The following is a 12,217-nucleotide window of genomic DNA, read 5'->3' on the forward strand; positions in this document are numbered from 1 at the left end:
GTTGTATCAGCTCCGACATGGGTTGCTGAAATCAGCAGTGATCCATTCTGATTAATAGAACCTGCAATAACTGTATTGCCAGGTTTTTTAGTCACAGGCATCGCTTCACCTAGGGAAAGGTCAACAACAGATACTAAGGTATATTTTTCAGCAACATTATAATAGCTACCAACACCTAACATGCAACATCAGCTTCAACTTCCCTTCTTCAGATTCATTCAAAGGAAAAGAAAAACATTTTTACACTTGCAAAAAGCAAATGCTTACCTGTGATTAGAGATTCATCTACCATAGAGTGTCCTTCAATAACACAACCATCCACTGGGAATTTGCCTCCTGGGATCACTTTGACAATGTCACCTCGTTGAACCAGTTCGACATCAACTTGCTCTTCACTAGAACGATGCATAGGGTTTTTAACAAGAGATTGTTAACTGAAGTTACCCAGGCAAAAGGAGTTGCCACTATACACATAGCATAATCTCATTGGTTGATGTTGTTAACGTATACAAAAATTGTCAGAAGAAAGGCCATTTTAAAGAGCACTACAATTATTTTATCATAATTTTATTTACTTCCCAGTTGGGAAAATCCACTAATTCTCTTATTACAGTAAAAATTAGCAAGATTCCAATAGAACAAAACCAGAGCAGTGTTAGTTTTTCTGCATTTTAACATTTATATCTGGCAAGTCTGCCAGCAAATCTGAAGTTAGGTGCTTCATAGTTCTATAGAATGGCAACATTTGTCTGTGAATTAAGCATATTAACAACAAAAAAGGAACAACAGAAAAAGCAAATGACAAAGCAAGATACCTTAAAAGAACGTTATCAGGGCCCAAGGTAACAATAGTAGCTTCAGTAGCTTGTAATGAAATTAGTCTTGCCAGTGCTTCTGATGTTTTACCCTAGAATAATAATTTTCATATTTTTCTGACTATGCTATTGAAAAAACCTGCTGGGTAAATGACAACTGCGTATGTTGCAATTTACCCTATTAAGAAAAATACTTTCTGCAGACTTATAATACGTAATTTCATATTTTTTACTAGTTCAGTTACTGAAAATGATTTTACAACAAACAAGGTTAAAAGAACCTAACAAAGCTTTTTCATGGGATTTTTTTTTTTTAAAGGTACACAACATTCTGAAATGATTTAGTGTCTTGCAGCTTGTAGATATACTGGGCTTTTATTTTCCTTACCTTGGCAACATGCTCTAGCCACCGGCCCAATGAGATGAACACAAACAGCATAGGAGGTGTGTCAAAGAAAGTTACAGGGTTCACTTTTGCTTTCTCAGCCATTGCAACTAGAAGAATAACAAAGGAGTAGACGAATGCAATGGAGGTTGCCAAAACAATGAGCACATCCATATTTGCAGTTTTGTGCTTCAGTGCTTTGTACGCCTGTATATAGAAGTGCCAGCCTCCAAACGCCTGCAAGAAGAGCATCAGTTGTATTTTACATACATACTTGTAACATGCAGCAGCAGCATTTCCATAAGAGGGGGAAACACTCATTTTATTTATGTTATTTGCCTTCTCCATCTCTTCCTGAACAAAACCCCAGCTCCAGCTGAGGGCTATGATCTCTACCACAGTACTCTCGAGTCTTCTCACCTCCACACAGTTCCACCAGCTCCTCCCCACGCCCACTAGAGGGGCTACCTACGCAGGCTGCCTCAGATGCTGCCTGGCTGCTCAGCACCTCTACACGGACTGGCCTGCCCATAACGGTCCCTAGCACCACTTATTTTGGCAACTGCAGAAGCACATAACTTCAAAAGCATTTTAAATCAGCGTAAGTACAGTCACTTTTCAAATTTAATTGCTTCATGGCCTTCCACTTTGAGTGTTTAAGCCCAACAAACTAGGAGTTGTCACATTCCCACTTACCTGTACAGGGACACAGAGTAAAAATGACAGAAAATTCATAACAGACAGTCCTGGTAGGAGCTGGTATTCCAGGGCCATAGAGGAGTGAAGGGCCTCCATTTCCTCACTGCTCATGTTGTGATGTGCATGAGCATCTGCAAGTTGATTGGCCTCAACCATCATGTAAATCATCAGCCCCATGACAGGAATACAGAAAACAAGACTCACAACAAAAGACCGTTTCCACCTCAGATTTAAAAAAAGAAAAAAAAAAACACAGAAAAAAATTGTTTTACAGTCAAGTGCTGGATAGCATTTTAGCTAGCAAGTCTGCACAGTCACAAAAAAAAATTCGTAACTTTATTTTGATTAAAAAAGAACCAAAATTGTTTAGAGAATCTAAATATGTTCAGGAATACTTACTGCCTTATTTCCTGTTTGTGATCCAGATGACTAGCAGATCTGTCTTTTTTGACTAACGAAGCAGTGAAACCTAAATCCTAAGGAAAAAAGCATAATAAAAAGGAGAACAGTTCATTTTTAAAGACACTTTGTGCTCATATAAATTTATTGCCACATTATTGATGGTATCAGCCTTTCATATGATTTACTGAATTAACATTTCTGATATGATTGTTACTATTATTTTAGATAGTTGGCAAAGAGAGAAATGTAATCTGATGTAGAAATCAGCCTTTCTAGAACATTAAAATGCCATTCTAAAATGCGGCTTTCCAAAATGGTTATTCCTGCAGCAGCAGAGAAGTAGAGAAATTGAGGAAGAAGGCGAAGAAACTTATTTCACCTCTCTCCTGCTACTGTACTTGTAGATGTGCTTTATTTTTCTGCAAATCTATAGCTGGTATCTTCAACTCTACCATAGCCTGGCTTTCCCAATATTGCTGTTTAAATGCTTAGGCAAATTCATAATAGAGCACTGCTTTGGAGCCAGAACACACATAATATCTGCAGAAACCTGCACTAAGAAGATAGCAGATGGAAGAAAAGAGACAGATTTTTTCCTTTGATAGTCTTCCCTTCTGTTTCTGGGGTACGTAACTCTTCAAAGGACACTGGCTATTTTATGAGACTTGGTGCCTTCCTGAAACTTACCTTTATCGCTTGTATAACATCTCGAGGACCTATAATCTCAGGATCATATTTAATGTGTGCTTTGTTGGTTGCAAGAGCTACTGAGCAGTATAAAACGCCGTTAGTCTTCATGAGGGTGGATTCTATTTTGTGTACACAAGAAGCACATGTCATTCCTCTCACCTGTAAAATGAAGGTTCCTGCCTGTTACCAAAACCACAGGTTACTCAGTAAATGCATCTTAAAGTAGGAAAAGTGCTTATGACTACCCTGAATTACTTAGTGCTTATTTCTGGGGTTTGAAGCAGTGACATGGAGCGCTTTCATTAAGGATGAGAGCACTATGGACGAAGTAGAGCATAGAGACGAGGTTATTAAGCTCTGCTAAAGCTCTGCTAGCTCTTCAAGCTCAGAGCTGGGGTACACTGAGCTACACTCAGCTATTAAAAAAAAATCCAAGAAATTTCTGCAATAGGCAGAGTAATCAAAAAACCACAGGAACATCTCTCCGACTTCACTGTGGTAGTAGTGAGCCAGCACAGTTTGCAGGACAAGATATAGTTTGTGATACATACCTGATGGACTCTTATACTTTATTTTTGGTAAATTAAGCGCTATTATATCATCAACACTTTAAGAAGTGGATGCTTACACAGGCACATCCAATAGATAAAAGTAATAAATATCAGGCTAGTAGTTTTAATCACTCCCTTACAACAAGTTCCAGAATTCCATCTCCTTCATCACAATTTTCCATCACGGTAGCTCCAAATCCCAGTTCCCGTATAAGCTCTGCAACAGCTGAAGGGTGTATGACAGCAGGATTATATCTCACTTCTGCCTTTCCTGCCATTAGGGCAACAAGTATTGAATGTATTCCTAGAAAACAAAATGTGTGAATGGCAGATCATGGTTAAGAACCCCACTGCATTTATGGTAACATGATGGCACAATAGCAATTTATTGAAATTGAGAAAGCTACCATACTGTAGGTACATAAGACAAACATTATCATTTTTGGAAGATACATCAACCAAACAACAAAAGCACCCAAGTGCAGGTGAGACAGATGAAAGTATTACTCCACGTGAGTTGCATGTTTTTCACAGTCTAACTACAAACATTCAATCTATGCTATATGAAAAGATTATTTATTTTTACTTAAAAGAAGTTCTTCTAAAATACAGTTCTGCATGTTTTTCTGAGCTGCATTTACCATTTCTAAAAGTCGCCTCTTCAAGAAAGAACATGTATGAGAAAGGGTAGATCTAACAATGTGCAATCCTACTGTACATTAAATGAAAAGGATTTAGATTAATCCATTTTCTAGGACAAAAAAATATTAAATTCCATGTTAAATTGGAACACATCCACCTTCATTACAATAATTAAACGCAGTCTACATTAATGACTCTTCATTGCATCATAGTCATGCAACTACTTGTTCCTGCAAATATAATTGTCACACTGTCAGTAGACAGACATAGTTGTCCTGACTCGCAGAGCTGAAATTAACTTATGTCTCTTTAATCCATATTAATACTGTCCCTCTCTAATAGCTCCCTTCCTAATACAGGCACATGTGCTTCTGCCTTTAAGTTGCAGACCTGGGCATGTTCCTCCAGTAGAAAAGATTTGTTTTAGTCAAAAGGATCTTTATTTGACACCTATATTCTCTTTGGAGCACTCCAACTCCTGCTTTTGCGGAGGCAGTCTCTAGCCAGCATGCCCACAAAGCGGCAAGAAAGCCATTGTTTTCATCCTACGAACCAACAGCGAAGCAGATTATGTTCTCACCCACGAAATCCACCAGCAACGGTACTTTTCTTGACAACCCACCCATTAAAAATGCTGTACCAAAACTAGATGGATTCTCCAAAAGAAACGCTTAGAAATTTAACAGACTATGCTGACATATATCTTACCGTCTTCTCTTCTCAAATTTCTCTCAATGTTGGCTACGCATGAAGCACACGTCATTCCTGTGACTTGGATGTAGCACTTTGATATAGTCTTTGTCTCTTGTCTAGCAAGGTGGGTTGGTGACACTTTGGAGGGAGGCTCGGTTTTGTGAGATTCCAGCTGCACTTCGGGTGAGGGCTGAGCTATTGCCACAGGTAGTTCTGCCTTTGCTGAAAAGGAGATTGAAATTCATGACATTACAAATAGCTATTGCAATGAGGTATGAGCTGGTACTACACCAGCCATAAATACAAGCTGCGGTAAATTTAGACCAAAAAATGGTAATTGTACATGCCCTGTCAATCAGATTCATACATCTGTCTGTCAATTAAGAGTAAGCAAAAGAAAACAAGACAAATGGTTCGACCACTGATCAACTTACTGTTTTGTTACTATTTTTCCTTTTGCCTTTCCTCATTGTATTTGTCCTGTTGCACATCCTTTGTCCTCTTCTGTAGGTTGTAAGCTAAACCTCTGCATTGCAACCTTAGTTTTACACACAATTTTATTGACTTTATTGGGGCACAAAGCTGAATGTGTAAGCAAGTGCATGTTTCACAAGCCAAGTCAGTGTTTTTGATCTTAGAGAAGGGCTCTCAAACTACACACAACTGCTTCTTACAGCAATTCAGGAGACGCTATGTTTATGCTGGAGCAGTATGAAGGGAATTAAATGGGAGCACTCGACCACTTCTGCAGTTATTGCCACAAAATAGCTCACATATTGTATTTCTCAAAGTTTAATCTTATTCAATCAAGAAATGGAGCTTCCCTGTCCCCTGAGGAAGCCTCTCTTCCTATTAATATTTGCCTGCGTTCTCACCGTAAGTCTTCTGCATTCTACTATCTAGCCATCTGCTCCCACTGTGCAATTACTTTTAGTGTACCAGTCATCACAGTACGCATCCATACTAGTTTTGGCTGGGACAAGGCTAATTTTCTTCACGGTAGTTCCTATGGTGTTATCTTTTGGATCTGTGACCAAATAGCGTTGAGAACACACCGATGTTTTAGTTATTGGTGAGCAGGGCTTACCCAGAGTCAATGCCTGTTCTGCTCCTCAACCCACCCCACCAGCAAGGAGGCTGGGGGTGCACAAGAAGCTAGAAGGGGACGCAGCCAAGACAGCTGACCCCAACTGACCAAAGGAATATCCTCATACCATATGACATCATGCTCAGCAACAGAAGCTGGGGTAAGGAGGAGGAAAGGGGGATGTTTGGAGTGATGGCATTTGCCTTCCCAAGTAACTGTTATGGATGACGAAACCCCGCTTTCCTGAAGATGGCTCAACATCTGCCCGCCAATGTGAAGTAATGAATTAATTCCTTGCTTTGCTTGCACACGGAAATTTTGCTTTACCTATTAAACTATCGTTATCTCAATTCACAAGTTTTTGCTCTTTTACCTTCTCTTCCCCGCCCCACTGTGAGGGAGTGAGCGAGCGGCTGGGTGGTGCTTAGCTGCCTACCAGGGCTATCTCACAACAGCATCATTTTAACTTCCTCAGCAATGTCCACACTCTTCAGATTCTTGTCACTCCTCAGTCACGCCTGAGCCTGCCTAAATATCCCTTCACTAGTTACTCCACAGGAGCCAAGTCCTTGATAATTTTCTATTAAAGAAACTTCAGCGCAGCAATCCGTAATAGTCTCTGCAGCTAGCAAAGCTCCAATTCCATATTCATGCCATGAATATTATACAGTAGCAAACTGGAGCACCATTTGAACATCGGTATTTATCTGACACATTTATATTTCCAGATGACTCAATCATTTTTAATTAATCTGATGTATTAATGAAGCATACCTGTACTTCCTTTATCTCATTGACAGTGAAGATACAAAGCTTCTCTTGGTCAGCATGAAGTATATGTCAACTGCTAAACTTCATCTTGGGTGGTACCAAATCCTAAACAGGACTGCACAATCCTTTTAAACTTAAAAGTTTAATATGTCATTACCTGATAAAGATGCATCAAATCCCATATCCTCTATTGAGGATCGCAAGTCTTCTGGGCATGTTTGCAGAGGGTCGTATTCTACAGTCCCAGTACAATTTGAGAGAGAGACATGAATAGATTTTACACCTGCCTTTTGGGATATGACTCCCTCAATGGACTGCACACAGGAGTTGCAAGTCATTCCCTCAATATTGATCACAACAACTTGGGTAAGTGGCTGGCTAGCATCCTTCAAAGCTGGATGAGGAGTCTTCCGTGGAGATGCCAGCATGGGGAAAAGTTCTACATTTTCATATTCATCAGGAAGGCTGACTTTGAATGTCTCTGGAGACACCGCCTCTATGGCTTTTCTCAGTACATCTATGCTAATTAAGTTTGGGTTATAGTTTATAATAGCAGATTTCTTCTCTAATGAAACAACTATACTTGTTACTGATGGGAGTGCTGATATGGTACTCTGAATATTAAGGACACATGAATTGCAGTGCATGCCATCAATTCTGAAGATAACTGTCTTTGTATCATTCACATTCGAGCTTTCTTTCAGTGCTGTCTCAGAGCCTTTGGTCTGAATATTCTTCAACCTTTCCAGGTCAATAGCACTGAGCTTGAGGAGTCTAGGCTGCTTTTTGAAAGATGCAGTGAAACCTGCAGCTTCAATTTGGTGTTTTATTTCTTCTGCTGTAATTAGATGAGGCTGGTAGACAACAACAGCTTCCTGATTGTCCAGGGACACTGAGAATTAATCAATAAAAATAAGTGTATTACTGCCCCAAGCATAAGAAGCTAGTTGCCCTAAGAACAACAGATCTTGTCAAAGCTTTCCAAGAATGCTTTAAATGCTCAGAAATGTAACTGCAATGGACAGGAGATTTAATCGGTTTGGTAAATATCAATCTATTTAGTTCTTCGACCGTTTTTTGTCTAATAGTACAACAATTTTCAACTCTTCTTTTCCTCCATTTTTTGCAATTTCTCCAGGACTTTCACAAATGGCATTACTGTTTCTTATTAAATTTATCATTTTATCAGGGATCTGTGGCAATACATTCATGCCAAAGCTATTTATACAGACAATTTTGTCATGCCTTTTAGACACAATCACATATATGCTAATATTAATTTTCATTGAACAGAAAATATAAACTAATATTAATCACCACACACACACAAAAAAGACATCTGGTATTAGCGATTTCTAGAACTGGTAATAAAGTTATGGAACATGACTACTCCAGGCTCCCTACCAAAATACAAAGCAACCACTGAATACTGTCACACAGGTAACAGCAACAGCCTCACCACAATTTGGGTCCCTTTCTTCACTTCTAGTCCAAATTAAACATGTAACTAAATACCTGGTACCACAAAAAGTAACTGTCACACTAAGCTATCTACTATAAACCCAAGATATCTCCACAATGCCATCAGAAAACAGCATGGTCAACTTCAACTTATGTAAAAATACACTAAGATTTTACCTTTAATCCGCTGAATTCCTTGCAATTTGCCAATCTTCCCCTCAATGGTGCTGGTGCAGGAATGACAGGTCATCCCCTCTACTTTCAGGCGCAGCACAACACTACTTGCTTGAGCCCAGCTGGAATCTTCACCAGTTCCAGGCGTAACCTCTGGTGCAGAAATATTTAAATCCACACCTGGGACCATATGGATAATCTGGTTGCCATTTATGATGGAAGAAATGAAAGTCACCACTGCAGTTTTTCGATCGGAGGACATTTTAACATCCACGATACCTCTGTTCTTTAGTAGTGCACTACAAATCTGTTTAGACGTTAGAGCTGACTGAGTAGGAATTGTAAGAAAAACAGTGTCAGGTAAAACAGGTTGTGGGTTTGAATCAGCTAATGTAGCATCAAATCCCATGTCATATATTGCTTCCTGCAGTGTTGCTGGAGTCTGCAGTTTTGAGTCATAAATGATGACTGCATTCTTGTCCTCTAGAGACACCTTGCAAGGGGAAAAAAACCAAAACACTTTAGCAAACTGCAATACTAAGATGAGAACTAATACTCTGAATGAGACTAGAAATAGCTTTTACTTGCATATATTAGTAATACTTGTCCAGTATAATTTTATCTATCACTGCTCACCTTGAAGAGTAAAGCCATACCAATAGTCATCACAAAGTAACTTCTGCTCATCTGTGCAACAACACAGCTAGAAAGAATAGTTCGGTTTTCTAACCCCAGCCCCAGTTTCAGAATCCTTTGTAAGTCTGTCTGGTCACTTTTACTTATGACATCCAGACAGCATCAACACATTTAATGAAACTTCCAGAGCCAAACTCTCTGGAATTATGATGACTAACCCAATTCAATCTGAAAAGCAAAACAGCCCACAGAAAAAATTCTAATCACATGTGCAATTCCGCAGTTAGTAGTAATTACCCTTAGGCTACAAGGACAGAAGAAAACACTCTTTGAAAAAACTCACAGATTTAAGTAGCTGTGAAAGGAGTCCAGTATTTCTAGGCATCTTAGACACAGGCTGGTAACTTGCTATGAGCAATAAAGTGCATCAGACTTCACAGGACAAAATTCACTTTTGAAATTTGATATATTACAAATATTAAAGAAGCTGTTTCTCGTCTCTCTGTACATTTTGGTGATCCAGAGACGTCCTGATTTGGTACTAACCTTTCACATCAGATGGTACAAATATCCTCAATTTAATTTCCTCCCAACTGATGATACATCAAACACAATTATTGCAGTTTCCAAAAGAGAAAGCTGATGCCTGCCAGAGGCCCAACACATTATCATTCAATCCTATCTTTCCTCTGGGCAAAGGTACAACCTAAAGACCACAGTCATGATTAAATTAGACCAGTTAAATCATTTTAAGAACCACCTTTCTTCATTTTTGTCCAAATTACAGGCCTTAGCAGAATTAGCAAAGTGGACATTTATTGGTTTCATTGCAGTTGGAGGCAAAATAATCTAAATGCAGCTCTGTTTGTCCGTACTAGCCATCTCACATTCATCTCCCTTGCTGACTCAATTCATAATAACTGAACAAAATTCTGGTTATTATTCTCAGAGATTTTTCTGAAACAAATGATCCAGCTGAATTGAAGTTCTGATGCTGTCATGAGGGTAATTACTAAATATGACCTCTTAAAGTTTCTTATAGTCCTGTTCTACTCAGACTAAGTTTTCCCAATACATTTGCTTGCCAGGAGTAGTTTTAAAAATAGCGTTCAGCTTTGGGATAATGTATTTACCTTAAAACCTAAATACAAAACTCTTAATACTGTCCTTTTTAAAGCCCTGCTTCATTCCTTGTAAAAGACACTATGGGATGCACACTGTCTTCAATCAAGTTAAAGGATGATCTCTCCTCCTTCTCCTATCTCAAGTCACCTGTACATTCTCAGAAATTACCTGAAACAATAAAAATGCAAGGTTGCCGAGATTAAATCTTTTGCTAGAATATGGCAGAAAGGGAGGATTATGAAGTCAGATTATTGGAGGGTATTATTTTACAGGCTGCTTTTAGCCTTCATTTGACTTCACGCTTGCGGATACCTAGTGACTTATCCGACCATACCATGCCAGATGCTAACAGCAGTATCTGTATTTCCAAAACTGTTCAGTCTGTTCAGTGATTCAAGGTTCTCATGTCAGAGCACAGCCTTATATCACATTAAAGCTCCATTAAAGTTGAAGGAAGATGAAAAATGATATGTCTTATAAATATTGCTGCTTTTTACCAAAATTTCCATGTGCGTACATGAACGCCTACTTCAGGCAAAAAGGAAACTGTACGAACTAGTGCATCATTTGCCTTTGTACAGAATGGTGCACCACAATGAGCCCTTCAAAATCAGTTCGTGGTAACAATCACATGCCCCCCAAATTAAGACAGGATATCCTATTCTGGGAAGGAAAGTGTTGATCCAAGAGATATGCACGAAAATAGAAATTATCTCTTGATGAAACCAGGAAGATAGTATTTAGAGTAAAATCAACCACTACAGAATGTTACATCATGATTTCAGGATCTAGATACCAAGTAAACTTTACAATTTTCTGCTGCTGCAATTGCTAGGGCTGTTCTTTCCAGCACAAATTAGGTCATAAAACTAACAGGAATCTCCCAGCTTTTAAACTGTTTCCACTATCAAAACTACTGTAAAATGATGTATTGCGTAGGAATAATCAGCTTACCCTAGAATACTCTACAGTCCAATATTTTGCCCATGATAGAAAAAATACTAACAAAATACCAGTATCTTCTCTGAGCTAAGAAAAAAAAGTTAAAATCAAGTCAGATCAATGAAATTTGGATTAAGGGCAAACCAAGTAGCTCTGTTAACAGTTCAAGACTACAGTTCTGCTGTTCTTTCTCTCATTTCTTCATGGACAGTAAAGGAAAGGAAACTTCTAAAGCTTGAAAGAGCTAGCAAGACGTTCCTTTGTCACCTGGATTACCTGTTACTCTTATCTCATGAATCACAACAAAACAGCTTTATTTTTCATGGTGTGCCAACTACGACGACATGATTAACTGGACACCTCAAGCCCACAAATGCTTTTGAGCCTGTGCAAGTGACCTCTTTGTACTATCAGTTTGAAGGAAACGGCCCGGCAGCCTGTGAGCAAATACTGACATTTATTCAGTATAAGGGACAAGGACAGCTTGCTTTTTTCACCAGTGTAAGTTCTAAGGCTTTTGCTTTATCTCATTAAAAAATTCCTTACTCTTGCATTTTTCTTTTTTAACTTTTTTCTCATTGCTTCAGAATACTGCGTTAATTGTAACGCAGAAAATTACTTGAGAGTTAATGACTTAGCTCCCACTGCAATAAAGTAAGCACTTGTTTTTCTCTTATACCAGAAATCCACTAATGCACTCCTAACACCAGCTTCTCATGAAACATACAGAAAATACTCTTTGCACATATTTTACTCCCTAAAGTGCATACTTTATCATGGTTTCTCATATAAAAACAAAGCTTTGTAAGAAACAGCCATAGTGTTACTTACTTTAATGTTATGGATACCATTCATCTTCCCGACATGCTGTTCAATGGTTTGAACACAGGAATTGCATGTCATCCCCTCCACACCGATGACTATGGATTTTACCTCCATTGTGAAACTCTACTCAAGTCTTCTCATTGCTGTTGGCCAAAAACAATAAAGACATTTGTTCTTAAATCATTTCACAAAGATAGAAATCAAAACAGGGATTTAACAGATGACGTACTTGGCCACATGTTAACTCCAGTAGTTGTCAACATCTGAGCAAAGCTGAACAAGGAGAACTTTAGGTATTTACTCCTATGAATTTTCAAAA

The 12,217-nt window shown here is 38.6% G+C and overlaps 1 protein-coding gene across 1 annotated transcript in view; it reads right to left on the reverse strand.

Annotated features, from left to right (window-relative positions):
• The window catches only part of LOC104162113 (copper-transporting ATPase 1-like), a 19,015-nt gene extending 7,003 nt beyond the window's left edge, over nucleotides 1-12,012 (reverse strand). Inside the window, 12 exon segments of the mRNA XM_009700764.1 lie at nucleotides 1-109; nucleotides 268-395; nucleotides 816-907; nucleotides 1,204-1,437; nucleotides 1,897-2,122; nucleotides 2,299-2,375; nucleotides 2,989-3,150; nucleotides 3,683-3,846; nucleotides 4,893-5,099; nucleotides 6,893-7,627; nucleotides 8,374-8,863; nucleotides 11,905-12,012. The exon segment at nucleotides 1-109 is cut by the window's left edge and continues 1 nt beyond it. Of these exon segments, the coding sequence (XP_009699066.1) occupies nucleotides 1-109; nucleotides 268-395; nucleotides 816-907; nucleotides 1,204-1,437; nucleotides 1,897-2,122; nucleotides 2,299-2,375; nucleotides 2,989-3,150; nucleotides 3,683-3,846; nucleotides 4,893-5,099; nucleotides 6,893-7,627; nucleotides 8,374-8,863; nucleotides 11,905-12,012 (2,732 nt within the window).
• Nucleotides 12,013-12,217: the final 205 nt, after the last annotated feature.

This window comes from Cariama cristata, unplaced genomic scaffold (genome assembly GCF_000690535.1).
Source record: "Cariama cristata isolate BGI_N322 unplaced genomic scaffold, ASM69053v1 scaffold12385, whole genome shotgun sequence".
Taxonomy (NCBI): Eukaryota; Metazoa; Chordata; class Aves; order Cariamiformes; family Cariamidae; genus Cariama; species Cariama cristata.